This window comes from Penicillium vulpinum, assembly GCF_028829585.1.
Source record: "Penicillium vulpinum strain IBT 29486 chromosome Unknown utg000001l_segment0_segment0, whole genome shotgun sequence".
Lineage (NCBI taxonomy): Eukaryota > Fungi > Ascomycota > Eurotiomycetes > Eurotiales > Aspergillaceae > Penicillium > Penicillium vulpinum.
The window spans coordinates 6520105-6537122 of NW_026643241.1; the positions used below are offsets into that span (position 1 = coordinate 6520105).

Below are 17018 nucleotides of genomic sequence, written 5' to 3' on the forward strand. Positions count from 1 at the left end.
GCTCGTTTTCCCCCGCCATCCAAGTCTACATTGTCGCAAATCACAATGGACACACAAGAAGATGATGTGCCAGTTGAAGCCTTATTTCGGCCAGCGAAAAAGCGCAAATTCATGCGACGACGTCCTGACCATGAGAGCCCCGACAACGAAGAGGCCGATGATCAAAATGACAATGCCGGCGCGTCACAAGCTCCGGGAAGCAATAATCTTCGGCGCCCACGCGCAGCTCGAAAGGGCGGCATTGGTTTTTCTACCGCGTCACGACTAGGAGATAATCAGGGCCAGCAACTAGCGCTAATACCACCGGCTGGACAAACCGAGGACGAGAAAATACGAGCAATGAACGAACGTTTCACTGGATATACCGGTCAGACAGTCGATGTTGACAAGCACATGTACGAAATCTTTCTTCCCGCTAATCATCCAGTTCGTTTTATGTGGACTAACGAGATAAGGATGGCATTCATAGATTCCGAAATGGCTAAGCGCTACCAGCCCGACTCAAAGACGGACCATTCAGGCTCCAACCAACCAAACCAGGAGGAAGTCGCCGGGGGGCTCTCGCTACCTGGACACCAGACACGGGAACCTGCCTCTCTAGGCAAACTCCATGAAATCGACCTTGGTCACGAAACTACATTGCGAAACATTGCGCGGACAGAAGCTGCGACTCGGCAAATGGCCGGGAAGGGTGAACTGCCAACATCAGCGAGTTATTCTGCTACAGAGACAGGTCGCCCTGGCCCAGACGGCAAGTCATGGCGTAATCGCAAACAGAGGACAGATGCAGACATCGCAAGAGATCGTCTTGTGGAGGAGGTACTACGTGAGAGCAAATGTGGGTCATATTCAAACATGAAATATTACAAGATCTTTGTATTTGCTAACGCTAGCTGTTATAGTGGAAATTTATGATGAACCTGAGGAGGAAACTCAGCTTGATGACCAACAGGCTGCTGATGACCGAGTTGCTGAGCAATTCAGGCGGGACTTTATGGATGCCATGCAGACTCGTCGTCGAACTAAACCCGCAGCAAAACCGGCGGCTAATGTTGAGGCGCCTCGGGGTCCGAAGCTTGGTGGCAGTCGCAGTGCAAGGGCTGCAATGCGGGAAAAGGAAGCACAGGCGGGGAAGAAATGATTGTTATTTTCATCCAAAACGGCTGGCCCCCTTAATATGGACTTTTATCTACTCAATCCTCTACGGCATTTGTTTTTCTTGATATGCATACGATACCATAATGACTTTCAATGCGATTTCTGACCTCTTTTTCAAAAGGGCTACCGACTAAATCACGGGCCGCTGGTTTTAACCGCATGTGATCTGTGGTTTGTGGGCGATTCTTTCTATCCTTCTGGCCCTAAGCATCAAGGAGGAATAAAGCCATTGTAATATTAGATCAAGTACATGGTTTACGGGGCGATCTCGAGTCAACTAGATATTAAATCTACTAAAGTTCTGTGTTGTCAAGGACAAAGGCTGCTTAGTTGGCTAACTATTTTAGTTATATATATATCCATACACATGCTAGGTGATTAGTACAGATATTCCAATAGGCTAAATGGATATTTTTGCCTAAACGTTGGAGTAACATGTAGGGGTACCAAGATGCGAGAAACAAAGATGAAGGGACAAAAGCCAAAAGGAAATGATATCTTGTTTGGGTATATCTTGTCCAGTAACTATAGATCCTGCTTCGTTTCGGATTGTGCCTGGGTATGTTGGTACAACACCTCGCCAGCTTATCTTGACATTATAATATGGCCCCTTCATTCCAAACCACTCTTTACCTCTCCAATATTTAACCATAAAAGGATAAAGACTCAAGGAGGACCATATATAATGTCCTGGAGCCTTCCTACTGGAGGGGCCCGCCCAGGCGGCCACTGCACCTGATTAGTCATTGCAGTAGTTCATAGGCGGTGACTAAGCCTGATCTTGAACTGCCCATTTGGGTGTCAAAGCCAAAGCTACACCCGCACCAAAAAGACCCGCCCTTCTCCTGCCTCCAACCAGCCCCTCTGATTGTCCGTTCGATACGCGTGGCCAGGTCTTGATTTGTCTTAAGGCGACCTAATCTAAAATATTCACATGATCTTGTGACAGCTACGGCCCTTTCCTGATATACCTGCACAACTTTCGCGATGAACCCTTCCAACCCACCTCAAGCTGCCGAGTATGGTGGAGGTATGTGATCCCAGATATGCCATTCCAATTGCGCCTGCTCTTGCGATCCCACAAAAGCTTGGCCACTACTCACCGCGCAAGATACTAATTATCGCACGACTATAGATGAGGTGTCGGCTATTGTCCTAGACCCGGGATATTCAACCACCCGCGCGGGCTTTGCTGGTGAAGATGCCCCCAAGTCATTGATCCCAACCTACTATGGAAAATATAACGCCGACGGCCAAGAGAAGCTCGTATTTGGCGATGATGTATTCGTCACCCCACGACCCGGTCTGTCCATCCACAACCCGATTGGCAGGGATGGAATCGTCGAGGATTGGGATATGGCAGAGAGAGTGTGGGAGCACTCATTCATCTCACGACTCACGGGCACAAAAGCAGGCAACCCCTTTCAGAACGGACTGAATGACGTTTCCCCAGATGAGCTCCCTACAGAAATGGAGGTGGAGTCAGAGGAAAAGCCTTTGTCGGACAGCCCATTGTTGATGACAGAGCCTGGATGGAACCCGGCGAAGGCACGCGAAAAGACCATTGAAATTGCAATGGAGAAATGGGATACTCCGGCCTTTTATCTGGCGCGCAGTGGTGTTCTTGCTGCGTACGTATACTAAGCCGATGAACTATGATAGGTCTACCATTTGCTGACCCAATTCCATGCACAGTTTCGCTTCCGGCAAGGCCTCTGCCCTGGTAATTGACATTGGAGCTTCCAACATCTCTGTTACCCCGATCCATGACGGCATGATCCTGAAACGGGGCGTGCAGCACTCTCCATTGGGCGGTGATTACATCTCGTCGCAGATCAACGCAATCTTCAAGGCAAACTCCCCGCAACCCATCACAATCACACCGCATTACCTTATCAGCTCGAAGACGGCTGTCGAAGCTGGCCAACCGCCCCAAGCGAAATACAAGACTTTCCCCGCAGACAAGGCACCCGATGCGTCGTACCGTGCTCTGCTTGAGGAACGTACACTGTCCGAGTTTAAGGAATGTGTTGTCCAGGTTTGGCCCGGGCCTACGAAGCTCTCAGCCCCCAGCCCTACGGGTGTCTCCAACGAAGATTTGGCTCGAAATACTCCCGGTCGCCCATTCGAGTTCCCCGATGGGTACAACCAAGTCTTTGGTGTCGACCGTTTCCGCGCGGTGGAATCTCTGTTCGATGCGAAGGCTGCCATTCCAGACCCCGAATCGCCTTTCCCTCCCCCGACACCCGCCCAGACTATTCCAGAACTTGTCAAGGCTTCTTTGGCCGGCGTCGACGTCGACCTCCGCCCCCACTTGCTGGCCAATGTCGTTGTGACAGGTGGATCTAGCTTGCTTTATGGATTCACTGATCGTCTCAACCACGAACTGATGCAGATGTTCCCTGGTCCCAGGGTCCGTGTCACTGCTCCCGGCAACACCTCTGAGCGACGCTTCGGCTCCTGGATTGGAGGAAGTATCCTGGCCAGTTTGGGAACTTTCCACCAGATGTGGATCTCGAAGAAGGAGTACGAGGAGCATGGGCCCAACATTGTAGAGAAGCGTTGCAAATGAGTGGTTCAATATCTTCGCATTGCAGTCTTGTTGGTTTTTGTTTTTTTGATGTTTACGGGCGTTACTGCGCTATCTTGGGCGCTTGAAAGAGGGTTTTGAGCAACTCCGGATCTGGGCTGTCTGCAAGGAAGGGCCTACAAAACTGATCTAGATATTTTGTGTACGACTAATGCCACTTGATTTGATTTGTCAAAGAATAATACGCAAGACATGAAGGTGCACAGCAGTGTATATCATATATCATCTATATAAAAATATGTAGTGGCAAGCAATGATATCCAATTTACAACGGAATTATTTTTTTTCCAATTTTCAAATAATCCATAGCTCTGTAAGATATGATGTTTAATGTGAGATGTCATTGGTGGGAGATGCTTATTCGTCTGCACCGATGTGTTGGCTGCCAACACATCAGTGCAGCCCCGGGGTGGTCCGTGTCTCACTTTATTTATGTTGGCCATCCCTGCCCAGCTGGCTTTTCAGTCAGTTTTTTCCTACCAGCTCTATGAGCATTACTAAGACATTCTAATACATATCAATCCAGGAAATCGACCAGTGAAAAAAAAATAACGGGAAAGAAAAAGAACAGGGATCACGCAAATGACCGTTAACATACATCATCATCACGAATTCGAGAATCCATGAGCAACAAGACAAGAAAAAAAAAGAAAAAAAAAAGACTACATCGTCAACGTCGTTATATCCGAGGCTGCGGGCCAAACACGCTAGAGTCTACAGGACATGAACAATCAAAATGCGAGACAGTCAAGGGGTATGGAAACAAACGAAAAGGGATATCGCGAGTCAAGGTCAAGTGTCAAAGGTGGTAGGCACAGGGGGTAGTGTCTTCATCGGCTAGCTCGGGCAATGAGCCAATGCAGGACAGCATCAAGATTGGTTTCCTCCTTGGCGCTGATACCATAGCAGCTTACTTCGCGGTGAGTGATGGATTTCAGATCCATCGCCTCGATGATCTCATCAACAGACAGCTTGTCTGGAAGATCGGACTTATTCCCGAGAACCAGGAGAGGGATGCTATCCAGCGTGGGCTTTTTCATTAGGTCATGGAGTTCTTCTGTCGCTATCGGGAGTGCATCACGATCTGCTGCATCCACGATATAACTTCACTTTGGTTAGTATGCCAGCCGGAAGGGAGAAATGATCCAAGAAATGGGAAAATAAGCAAGTCTTACACGATCGCGTTGACACCCCGACAATACCGTTCCCACATCGGCCGAAATCGAGGTTGGCCGCCCAGATCCCAGCTGCGGGGATATATTAGCGCCGCTGGTGCTTTTATTGGGAAGGACGAACATACCATTTCAAGGTCACATGGCCTTTCTGCACTTTTTTGGTGTTGAATCCGATTGTCGGGATGGAGCTATATGGAAGAGATTAAGGTATGGCCGAGATGAAATGATTTCTCAGATGGTAACTTACTCGATAGTGAACTCTCCACCCTATTATGGTCAGCAACCGGGATACTGAGTTTATCGGATTCGACTCACCGCCAAGACACGCAACAGAGAAGACTTGCCGGCATTCTGAAGGCCGATCATGGTGACATCCATCTCGCTGGCCCTATATGGAGTTTAGCATGGCTTCATCTGCGGGGACGGGCCGTGGTCTCCCGAGAACTGCATCTATGGCCCACTTACCAGAACATCCTCAGAAGCCAGTCATAGATAGCACGAAATATGCCGGCCATGACGAAGGAGAAATTTATGGAAGAAAATAGAAGAGAGAATAGAGACGGTATAGTAGAATAGTAGAATAGAACTAAAAAAGCAAAACAAAAAGGAAGAAAGCAGAGAAATTAATGAGCTTGGAAGTTGCCTGTGTGTGTGGAAAAAGCTCAGGATGACAAAAGCCAAAGAGTGGGGTCAACCTTGTAACTGCGCAACAGGTTGTTGATTTCAATGTTGATGAAGAGGTCAAAAAAGTAAGAAAAAGAGGAAGGGGATAAGAAAAAGAAAGAAAAAGCAAGATCGTCACACCGTAACAAGAACAATTTAATGCCTATTATTAGGTTGTTTTAAGGGGAGAACCGCCGGCAGATGTCAATAGAAAAGGGATATTGGATCTACTATTTTTCTATGGAGAATTTACGCTACCTACACACATGACCCCGAGGGCGCTTAGACTCCATTGGCCTCAAAAATGAAAAATAGAGGACATTGTGCAGCATATCTAGGGGCGTAGTTACAAATTTCCACATTTCTGGGAGTATTGCAAGGTTTATCTAGAGTTTACTAGGATTATGGGTTCAAGAGCCAGGAACTGGCAGTTGAACTAGAGTTTCCGTAGTTAGTAGTTAGTAGGGATGAAACGGCATGGCACGAACTGTCTGAACTTGGAACTTTTGGGCAATCGAAAGGTGCCTCAGGCCAGAATTTTGTATATCACCACGTGATGATAATCATCCGGCTCCACCCTCGAAAAATTTCCCCAAGCAGAACAGACCTCTCATCTTCGTTTGGCAGCTGCCATTGTCGGTTCAATTCCTGTGGTCTAGTGGCTGATATAATTTTGGGCGGAGGGATCGAACCGATATTGCCACACTTTTATCTTTACATTAACGGTCACATTTATTGTGTCGTTTTAAATCTTTATTTTTTTATACCGCAATCAACCGGCTTTTGAGAGCTGCGAATTTCCATCATGGCGCCCACAGCCACAGATACCGAGTGGTCAGTCGAATATGACACCCTACGACGGGAGAACCTGTTCAAGAATCCTCCCACCGATCACACAGCTTATCCATCGCTGGCCGAGTCGATTCGACCGCATATTGATTCCTTCAATGCTCTCTTTGAGGACAGCAAGATCCTGGAGGCAGGATTGAAGGATATCGGTATTAAGACCTTCCTCGATGGTGAACTTGAAACCTACGAGCAGAAGAAGGCTCGTCAAGCAGAAGGCGTTCGCCCACCGAGGCGGAATCGCTTGAACGTCCGCGTGCGTGAAATCTTCCTCGAAAAGCCTACCCTGCCCCCCACCAACAAGTACGCCACCCGAAACCGTGAAATTTACCCCTCGGAATGCCGAGAGCGCCATGCGACCTACCGTGGTAAGCTCCGCGCCCGCCTCGAGTACCAGATCAACAATGGCGACTGGATGGAGTCCGTCCGCGAGCTGGGTAATGTCCCAATCATGGTGCGCACAAACCGGTGTCACCTCGAAAAGGCTACTCCCCAGGAGCTCGTTCAACACAATGAAGAATCGGAGGAACTGGGTGGTTTCTTCATCGTCAATGGTAACGAGAAGCTCATTCGTATGCTGGTTGTCGGCAAGCGCAACTACCCAATGTCCATCATCCGTGGTTCCTTCGTCAAGCGTGGTCAGACCTACACAAAGTTCGGTGTTCAAATACGATCGGTCCGTCCCGATCAGACCTCGCAGACCAACGTGCTTCACTACCTCTCCGATGGAAACGTCACTTTCCGTTTCTCATGGCGCAAGAATGAATACCTTATCCCCGTGATGATGATTCTCAAGGCACTTGCTGAGACCAATGACCGCGAAATCTTCGAGTCTATTGTCGGTGGTGCTTCCTCCAAGGGCATGAAAAACACTTTCGTCACGGACCGTGTCGAGCTGTTGTTGAGAACCTACCACGCCTACCAGAAGCACAGCCAGTACGATTGCCGGTCTCACCTGGGCAAGGCTTTCCGACCTGTGCTCGGAGTCCCCGCTGACATGCCCGATGAGGAAGTTGGCACAGAGTTCCTCCGCAAGGTCGTTCTCCCCCATCTTGGAAACGAGAATGTCACCGAAACGCAAGACTGGGACAAGTTCAAGTTGATCACCTTCATGATCCGCAAGCTTTACTCTACAGTTGCAGGTGATTGTGCCCCCGACAACCCTGATGCCGTGTCCAACCAAGAAATTCTGCTTGGTGGTTTCCTTTACGGAATGATCCTGAAGGAACGTATTGAGGAGTGGCTCCGTTCATTCGGTCCCATTGCCAGAGACTGGTCTATCCGTAACAACGGCGCTAAGTTCACCGACGAAACATTTGAGCGAGATTTCCTCTCCAAGATCGTCAAGCGATCAAACGAGAATATTGGTAATGCGCTTGAGTACTTCCTTTCCACCGGTAACTTGGTCAGTCCTACGGGTCTCGATTTGCAACAGACTTCAGGTTACACCGTCATTGCAGAGAAGATCAACTTCTACCGTTTCATCAGTCATTTCCGCATGATTCACCGTGGTAGTTTCTTCGCTCAGTTGAAGACTACTACTGTCCGCAAACTGCTGCCAGAAAGTTGGGGTTTCCTTTGCCCTGTTCACACTCCTGATGGATCGCCTTGCGGTCTGCTCAACCATTTGTCGCATAAGTGTTTAATCTCCACGGACAACTTGGATGTATCTCATCTGCCTCGGACTCTGGTTCAGCTTGGTGTCCGGTCTGAGTCTTCCGTGGCTCTGGACGAGAGCGTGGTCGTCCAGTTGGATGGACGAATCATTGGTTACTGCTCACCCAAGCAGGCCCAGAAAATCGCCGATACCATCCGGTACTGGAAGGTCGAAGGCAAAAACAACATTCCTCGTGAATTGGAAGTTGGATATATTCCCAACTCTAGCGGTGGTCAATACCCAGGTATCTATATGTTCTCCCAGTCAGCGAGAATGTATCGCCCTGTCAAGTATCTGGCGCTGGATAAGCTGGATTACGTCGGACCATTTGAGCAGCCCTTCATGGAGATTGCCTGTGTGGAGTCTGACCTGATTCCCGGTCTTTCGACTCATATCGAGTTCTCGCCCACGAACATCCTCTCCATCGTCGCGAACATGACTCCCTTCTCCGACTACAACCAATCTCCCCGTAACATGTACCAGTGCCAGATGAGCAAACAAACCATGGGTACCCCAGGTACCTCGATTGCTCACCGTACCGACAACAAGTTGTACCGCATCCAAACGGGTCAAACGCCAATTGTGCGGCCACCTCTCTACAACGCATACGGTCTGGACAACTTCCCCAACGGTATGAACGCAGTTGTGGCTATTATCTCCTATACCGGATACGACATGGACGATGCTATGATTATCAACAAGTCCGCACACGAACGTGGCTTCGGTCACGGTACAGTCTACAAGACCAAGGTCATCACTTTAGCCGAGAATGACTCCCGTCGCAACAAGTCCAAGCGTGAGGTCACCAAGCTGTTTGGATTCGCTCCCGGCGACGAGATCAAAGAGCAGGTGCGCAACATCCTTGACGAAGATGGAATGCCGCACTTGGGTGCTCGTGTTAAGGAAGGCGACAAGATCGCGGCTTGGCACAATGTCCGCTTCGATCCCGCCTCCGACTCGTATGTTAACGTTGATGGAATTACTCACTATATGAAATATAAGGATGCCGAGGAAGGCTATGTTGAGAGCATCCGCATCATGGGTTCTGAGTCTGGCAATGAGCCCGCTCAATCCCTCAGCGTCAAGTACCGCATTCCCCGAAAGCCCGTTATTGGTGACAAGTTCTCCTCTCGTCACGGTCAGAAGGGTGTCTTGTCTCAACTCTGGCCTGCGGTCGACATGCCCTTCTCTGAGAGCGGCATGCAGCCCGATCTGATCATCAACCCTCACGCTTTCCCGTCCCGTAAGTCCCCATCCCTCTTTACATCAAATTTATCCACCCATCTAACATATATCCCCAGGTATGACAATCGCCCAAATGATCGAGTCCATGGCCGGTAAAGCCGGTGCCATGCACGGTCTCCCGCAAGACTCCACTCCCTTCCAATTCTCCGAAGAAAACACCGCAACCGACTACTTTGGCGAGCAGCTCCGCAAAGCCGGCTACAATTACTACGGCAACGAGCCGTTGTACAGTGGTATCACGGGCCGTGAGTTCTCTGCCGACATCTACATGGGCCTGGTCTACTACCAGCGTCTGCGTCACATGGTGAACGACAAGTTCCAAGTGCGTACCACTGGTCCCGTCAACGCGCTCACTGGCCAGCCCGTGAAGGGTCGTGCGAAGGGTGGTGGTATCCGTGTCGGAGAGATGGAGCGTGATTCGCTCATTGCTCACGGTGCGGCCTTCTTGCTGCAGGATCGTCTCATGAACTGCTCCGACTCCACGCTCACCTGGATCTGTCGCTGCTGTGGTTCCTTCTTGTCCACGCAAGTTGCTGTTTCCGGCTCGTCCCGCAACCGCGCGGCTATCAACCCTGGTGCTGCCGCGGCTGCTGCCAAGGCTGCTCCTAACCAGCAGAGCACCAATGCTCATGCCGGTTCTGCTATTGGTGCTGTGGGCGGTCTTAGTGGTGTTGTGCGTTGCCGTCGCTGTGCCCGTGAGGCTACCTTTGATGACTCCCGTGCTGAGGTTTGGGAAGATGGTAATGGACGCCGCCACGTTGGTGGTGACAATGTTACTATCGTTGCCGTGCCTGGTGTGCTGCGGTACCTGGATGTCGAGTTGGCGGCTATGGGTATTAGAATGAAGTTCTTGGTGGATAACTGATATATCAGTCTCTGACTGGGGGACTCAAAAATTGTTTGTCTTATTTCAATGTCATAGGTGGCGTATACCTGGTTTAATGATTATACTCATCTGCTTCTTGTCTTATCTTTTTTTTTTTGCAAATATTCTTTTGTGTACGAACAACATTTCCTAGTGGAATCAGAAGTATTACAGAAAATGGTCTTTGTACATGGGCTACGTTTAGCTCTAATCTTCTCAAGGCATTTAATTTTCAGGATCCAGTTACAACAAGACGAAATATTCATTTCATTTGATGCCACATTACAAACAACTCGCTACCGCACTATAATTCCACTATTACCTTCCAAATATTATACCTTAAACCGAGCCCTTCTCCCCTTCGAGCTCACTCTGTACCAAACCGGTCTTCGCATTCGGGAACTCCCTTGTGCGCACCTTGTTCTCAAACAGAACATCCAACTCAGCATAAGAGCGACCCTTGGGCTCAGGAAGTCTGAAGAACGACCAAACAAGACAGAGAATGCAAAGTCCACCCCAGAAGAACCCAGACTTTCCCCTCCAATCCCACGCATCCACGTTCAACATATAAGGAATGATAATACCAGTCACCAGATTGAGCACGTTGTACGTATTTCTTGCCAGCACAACGGTCTTAGTCCGGAGTCTCGATGAAGGCATCTCCGAAACCAGTGAGAAACACACCGGCCCGATAGTCGAATCATAGATGAACGTATACACAAGCAACATCGATCCCGTAGCCCACGAGAGCGCCGAAGTCGCCGGCGCAATCGATATAAACCCAATCACAAACAGGATAACAGCCAAAATCATCAGGCCACCGACATACAGCGTGCGGCGACCGAAGTACGTCATAAACAGCCACGAGCTGAAAGTACCAACAACTCCAATCGCATACTGTGCCAGCGACATCGTAAATGACTGCGAGTCCGCCAGTCCAGCACGCTGGTAGAAGACAGTCGAGTAGCCCATCAGACCGCTACCGCACAGACTCTGCACCGCCCACACACAGCACGCGATCTCTGTGCGTCGCAGGTCAGTGCCCTTAAAGCAGTCCATATACGAAGCGCCATTCTCGGTTTGCTGTTCCATTGCATTCGTATACACAATCATGGAGACGGTCTCCTCGGCGCTGAAGTTGGGATCGGCGCGCGTGAGTCTTTTCACAGCCTTGATGGCGTCTTCACGTCTATCCTTCCGCACAAGCCACCACGGACTCTCGGGTGCGAGATACACTCCAATGAAGATCGGCACAGGCCACACCCACTGGATGGCGAAGGGGATGCGGTATGCCCACTGATCGGTGTGTTCGACGAGACCCTTCAGCACGCCTGAGGCGATGAGCTGTCCGAATACCCAGCACAAGTTGACGTAGGTGGTGAGATAGGCGCGCAGTGCGACGGGGCATACCTCTGAAGCGTATGTGACTGTGAGCGTCTGGTAGACACCGAGGGGGATACCCATGAGCAGCTCGCCGGCGACGAGGGTCTGGACATTTGGAGCGAAGAAGAGGATGAAGATGAATCCGACGGTGGTAGCGAGACAGGCCATTAGAGTTTTGCGGTAGCCGTAGCGCTCGGAGACGATACCGTTGACGAAGAGACCTATGATCTGACCGCAGCTCATTGAGTTGGTTAGGGCCGCTTGCCAGGAGGCGGCGAGGCCGTACTTTCCGTTGGACATGAGGCCGCCGTATTTCTCGTTGAAAGCTGGGAAGGCGAAGAATGAGCCGATCAGGACCACGTCGTAGCCTTCCATGATGATGGCGCAGGAGAGGAGGAGGGACCAGGCCACAGCCTTGGGATAGAGCCTTAGGGCTTCCATGGCGGTCATGTTGTGTTCTTTTTGAATGGCAGCGTGGGCTTCATTGGTGGTTTGTTGGTCTGAGAAGCCCGGCAGGACATTGCCTGCTGGCTCGATCGAGTCATGCTTCTCGACATGGTCGCTGGCTTGCTTTTCGGAAGCCATTGCTGGGATAATGGTGGCAACGAAGGCCCCGAGAATGATTCCAGGAGGTTGTATGTGAACTGGACTGGATGGAAGAGAGGTATACCATGGGGGAGTTGGACACTTATATACAAAAATTTCCTAATTGTCGCCGACGATGAGTCCATAAGGAGCGAGGACAAAAACGGAATACAATTGGCCCACTTTTCCGTCAAGTTTATTTCTTTGCTTATTTTCCTTCCAACAAGCGAAAATAGTGGCGTGGAGAAACTTTCCCCGGTTTATCTTTACGGGGTAGGTCTAGGGTCAGCCCACTATCCCCGGATTTTGTGGGAGAGTCATGATTGGACTGATGTCGGGCCGGAGAGGGATGAAGAGGGACACTGTGATCTTCATTTGCTTTGTATTTACTTTGCAATTGCCCTGCAATTGCCCCGCATGGAATTTTCCATCCGTCTAACTGATTCAGGTGAAGCGATAACCCTAAAGCAGTCAATACGAAACACAGGGCATCGCGCAGGTTGATTGGTGAAGTGTCGGCCCGATATACTCCTTCTCCCCTCCTCAATCCTGTTCGGCGATCTAACTGAGATCAGCTAGGTCCGGAGAAGAGACGAATCGGCTCGGAGACTCTTGGCATTTCACATGGTTAAATACGTTGGACAGCTCGGTATGCTCTCCGGATCGTGCAATTGAGTGAAATAAGTGGGAATTAGTGGAAATCTCCATCCTACTGTAGCACTGCCATTCCTCGAGCAGTATTAGAAAAAAAAGCCCCCGCAGGAAAATGAGTGGCACGAGATATGGCTAATTTTGACAGTCGGCCCGACATCAAGTCAATTAGAGAGCAGTGACCCAGCAATGACCCTCTCCTACATGCATATCAGAGGAGCCTGGACTCAATCATTGAGCTGTAGGTAATGCAATGATGATCCCAAATTGAATGCTTTGGGTATATATACCTTCCGCACTTTCTCCTATCTTGTGTATTTTTCTCTTCATTTGCCATTTCTTACCCAATCCTTTACATTCACCATGTCTCCTGCTATAGTAGGCGAAAAGTGGTGGAAAAATTCCATCATCTACCAAATATACCCTGCCAGCTTCAAAGATTCCAATGGTGATGGCATTGGAGACATTCCAGGGATCATCTCGTCCCTCGATTACATCACAAGCCTTGGTGTAGATGTGATATGGCTGTGTCCAATGTATGACAGCCCACAGATTGACATGGGCTACGATATTTCCGACTACCAAAGCGTATATGGCCCTTATGGCACTGTCCAAGATATGGAGACCCTCATTGATGCATGCCACAAGCGGGGACTTCGAATTATCCTGGATCTGGTGGTAAACCACACCTCAGACCAGCACCAGTGGTTCAAAGAGTCCCGCTCTTCAAAGACAAACCCCAAGCGCGACTGGTACATCTGGAAGCCAGCGAAGTATGATGCCAATGGAAACCGTCAGCCGCCAAATAACTGGCGCAGCATTTTTGGAGGCAGTGCATGGGAGTGGGACGAGACAACACAAGAATATTATCTCCATCTGTTCTGTGTTGAGCAACCTGATGTCAATTGGGAGAATGCCGAGACTCGTCAGGAAATCTACGAGTCTGCGATGGAATTCTGGCTGCAGAAGGGCGTAGATGGCTTCCGAGTCGATACGGTCAACATGTACAGCAAGCACCCCGCGTATGCCAATGCCCCAATCCTTGATCCAAAGTCCGAAACGCAACCTGCTTTTGATCTGTTCTGCAACGGTCCTCGCATTCACGAGTACCTGAGCGAGATGAACGAGGTGCTTTCCAAATACGATGCAATGACCGTTGGCGAACTGCCAAACACACATACCTTGGAGGGTGTTCTGCGCTATGTCTCAGCAGCAGAGAAGCAGCTGAGCATGGTCTTCCAGTTCGACCTCGTGGACCTCGGCCAGGGCAAGGACTATAAGTTCCTCACCACTTTCCCAGGCTGGAATCTACGAGAACTGAAGAATGCAGTGAAGAACACACAAGATATCATCAGGGGCACTGATGCATGGACCACAGTGTTCATGGAAAACCACGACCAGGGTCGCTCTGTAAGTCGGTTCGGTTCTGACAAGACACCCGAGTTGAGGGTTCGGTCGGCAAAGATGCTTGCCATGATGCAAAGCACACTTTCCGGCACACAGTTCATCTACCAGGGCCAAGAGATTGGAATGGTGAATGCGCCCCGGGAGTGGACCATTGACGAATACAAAGACATCGATAGCACCAACTACTATCAAATGACAAGCAAAGCATCTGGCGAAGATCCAGCCGCGTTGAGCATGGCCATGGATTCTCTGCAGCATTTGGCGAGAGATCACTCGAGACTCCCCATGCAATGGAGTGCTGAAGCCAATGCGGGCTTTTCACCGGCCTCATCGGCAAAGCCGTGGATGCGCCCGAATGACAATTACCCCGAGATCAATGTGAAGCTCCAAGAGAAAGACTCATCTTCTGTACTTTCTTTCTGGAAACAGATGAATGAGTTGCGCAAGGAATATGCTGATCTCCTGGTCTTTGGAGAGTTTGATATTCTCGATGAGCCAAATCAGAGTGTCTTCACCTATACCAAGACAAGTCGCAACCAGACTATTTTGGTGGTTCTCAACTTCTCGGATACAACACAGAAGTTCCAGAAACCGGATTCTGTGAAGAGCGAAGATTGGAAATTATTGGCTGGAAATGTAACTGGACACAAGGAGGACTTACAGGCGTTTGAGGGAAGAGTCTTTTTGGTTTAGGGCTGGGGTATACCACAGGTCAGATAGCCCATGATACTCAAACTGGTCCAATAGAGGACACCATTAGGACAGATTGCAATCAATTATGCTTATTGGATGATTTCAGAACCTGAGTAATTAATATCCACACTTTTACGTACCTAAGTAAACGCCCTGATATATATATAGCCGGCCTAAAAGTACCGTACACCCCAGCTCATCTCAGCCTTACCCCAGATTCACCCCGGATTCCAGTTTTACCAAGCTTTTAATTAATGCAAATTAATGCATATTTATATGGGGTAGGCCTACCTAGGCAGTTTCTCACACGTGAATTTTTCATAGTTCCAACATAGACGGAGAACAGGCCCGTGGCGCTAAGAGTCTTAGTTGCCAAGGCCTTCTTCAAGAACGCGGGGAAAAGGAAGTACATGTTTCGACTAGACATCAACAGATCTACCCCTGACCCCTTAAAATCACAAGAGAAAATGGCTAGTCCAAATTCTCAGTCGCGAGTTCCCAAAGCATGCGACCCATGTAATCGCCGCAAAGTTCGCTGTAACGGCCAACAAAGATGCCAGCAATGCGAGCACCTGGATCTCCTCTGCACCTACACAGAGAACCGTTCATTGCGATCAAGAAAACATGCACTACGTCGAGGAGCCGTCATCTCGAAATACAAGAGCGCCAACAGCCGAACTGCCTCCCTGACACCACTTCTCTCTCCACTGGCACCTACAGCTTCACTCCAACTACCAATCTCGTACTTTGAAAGCCTAATTCCAGCCTACATGTCCTATGTATACCCATTCAGCCCAATAATCACCGACACAGAAGTGCGCCTATCAATCTCGAGGATGCACGAAAGAGAGCACGCTGCCTTCATCTACGCCTTCACCGCAGTCACCCTGGACCTAACTCGCTCTTCTCAACTCGGCACCAAACTTGGAACCCCACCAACCTCAACACAAATAACCGACCTAATGCGCCAGTCCGTGGAAACCCAACAACCACTAGTAATAGGCTTCCGACCCTCAATCCTCCGCGCCATGACAAGCGTCTTCATCCAGATGTGCGCCATGAGCCTCGGCCAGTACGACCTCGGCTTCTTCTACCTCCGCGAAGCAATCAGCATGATCCAGATGCTTCGCATCAGCGACAAGACCATCAACTCGGGCCTCACCACTGCCGAACGAGCCCGACGCCAACGACTCTACTGGCAATGCTTCATCCACGAGCGATTCATGTCGATCGTGAACTTTACTCCGGCGACATTGCCCCCGCACACGCAGTACCCAGAAGAAGATGCATTCTTGGCCCCTGAAATCCAGCAGGGTTGGATGCAGGTGATCAAGACGTTCTGCATGCTGGATGCGTCGTTTATTAGTCTGTGGATTGGAGACCGCACGCAGGTGACTGCGTCGTGGGTTGAGCGGAAACACCGGGAGCTGGATGATGCGTTGTGGGAGGTGGAGGTTTCTGCGCTGTCGGAGCTGCAGCAGGCGGATTTGGTTGTTACGAGGCAGTGGATGAGGACCCTGTTGTGGCAGATGGCAATGTCGAATTGTTTGCTTAGTTCGCATGCGTCGTGTCCGTCGTTGGAACTGGAGATGCCGTTGAGGTTATCGAGTCAGCTCAGGCAGTTCTTGACGAAGATCTCGCAGAATACAATTCGCATGCATGGCTCATCGATGATTAGCAAGTTGTTGGAGATTGTTAATACTATTGCTGATGTGGTGATTCATGTGCCACAGGCGACTAGGGAGGAGACGACGAGTCGCATCGATGATATTGTTTTTATACAGGGGGTTGTGCTTTCTTTTCATAATCTGCAGGTTATGCCGAAACATATTCTGTTGGACAAGTTTCGTTTGATTAGGGGGAGGTTCCCGCAGATTGAGATAGCTATGCAATTGGCTGTTTAGTTGGAGATCAGAGTTATCTTATGAAAGGGGTAGGCCTAGAGAAAGGCAGGGCGACTCCTAATGTGAGATGAGCCAGCATGTGTTTAGCTGAGTGCCGTCCACCTGATTGAACAACAGTACATAGGTTGAAACCAGCGTTGACACTTGAAACCTAAGCATAATCCAATGACATATCGATATCAATATTACACACAAA

The 17018-nt window shown here is 49.7% G+C and overlaps 7 protein-coding genes across 7 annotated transcripts; 5 read left to right on the plus strand and 2 right to left on the minus strand.

The window, feature by feature from the left end:
• Positions 1–45: 45 nt before the first annotated feature.
• Positions 46–1141, plus strand: N7479_002332 (telomere length and silencing 1 family protein; the record flags this gene model as incomplete). The annotated part of the gene is made up of 2 exons (XM_057250029.1): positions 46–838; positions 903–1141. 2 exons carry the CDS (start codon positions 46–48, stop codon positions 1139–1141), a joined length of 1032 nt encoding a protein of 343 aa, XP_057114461.1.
• Positions 1142–2145: 1004 nt separating this feature from the next.
• On the plus strand, positions 2146–3730 carry N7479_002333 (actin family protein; the record flags this gene model as incomplete). Its single annotated transcript, XM_057250030.1, has 3 exons — positions 2146–2188; positions 2294–2789; positions 2854–3730. The coding sequence occupies 3 exons, from the start codon at positions 2146–2148 to the stop codon at positions 3728–3730; spliced, it is 1416 nt and encodes a 471-aa protein (XP_057114462.1).
• An 848-nt stretch (positions 3731–4578) lies between these two features.
• N7479_002334 (ADP-ribosylation factor-like protein) lies at positions 4579–5438 on the minus strand (the record flags this gene model as incomplete). Its single annotated transcript, XM_057250031.1, has 6 exons — positions 4579–4852; positions 4924–4995; positions 5049–5111; positions 5171–5190; positions 5239–5311; positions 5389–5438. The coding sequence occupies 6 exons, from the start codon at positions 5436–5438 to the stop codon at positions 4579–4581; spliced, it is 552 nt and encodes a 183-aa protein (XP_057114463.1).
• Positions 5439–6391: 953 nt separating this feature from the next.
• On the plus strand, positions 6392–10199 carry N7479_002335 (DNA-directed RNA polymerase I core subunit RPA135; the record flags this gene model as incomplete). The annotated part of the gene is made up of 2 exons (XM_057250032.1): positions 6392–9332; positions 9391–10199. 2 exons carry the CDS (start codon positions 6392–6394, stop codon positions 10197–10199), a joined length of 3750 nt encoding a protein of 1249 aa, XP_057114464.1.
• Positions 10200–10538: 339 nt separating this feature from the next.
• On the minus strand, positions 10539–12167 carry N7479_002336 (MFS maltose permease MalP; the record flags this gene model as incomplete). The annotated part of the gene is made up of 1 exon (XM_057250033.1): positions 10539–12167. The coding sequence occupies one exon, from the start codon at positions 12165–12167 to the stop codon at positions 10539–10541; it is 1629 nt and encodes a 542-aa protein (XP_057114465.1).
• A 1014-nt stretch (positions 12168–13181) lies between these two features.
• N7479_002337 (glycoside hydrolase family 13 protein) lies at positions 13182–14918 on the plus strand (the record flags this gene model as incomplete). The annotated part of the gene is made up of 1 exon (XM_057250034.1): positions 13182–14918. The coding sequence occupies one exon, from the start codon at positions 13182–13184 to the stop codon at positions 14916–14918; it is 1737 nt and encodes a 578-aa protein (XP_057114466.1).
• Positions 14919–15385: 467 nt separating this feature from the next.
• N7479_002338 (Zn(II)2Cys6 transcription factor) lies at positions 15386–16822 on the plus strand (the record flags this gene model as incomplete). Its single annotated transcript, XM_057250035.1, has 1 exon — positions 15386–16822. One exon carries the CDS (start codon positions 15386–15388, stop codon positions 16820–16822), a length of 1437 nt encoding a protein of 478 aa, XP_057114467.1.
• Positions 16823–17018: the final 196 nt, after the last annotated feature.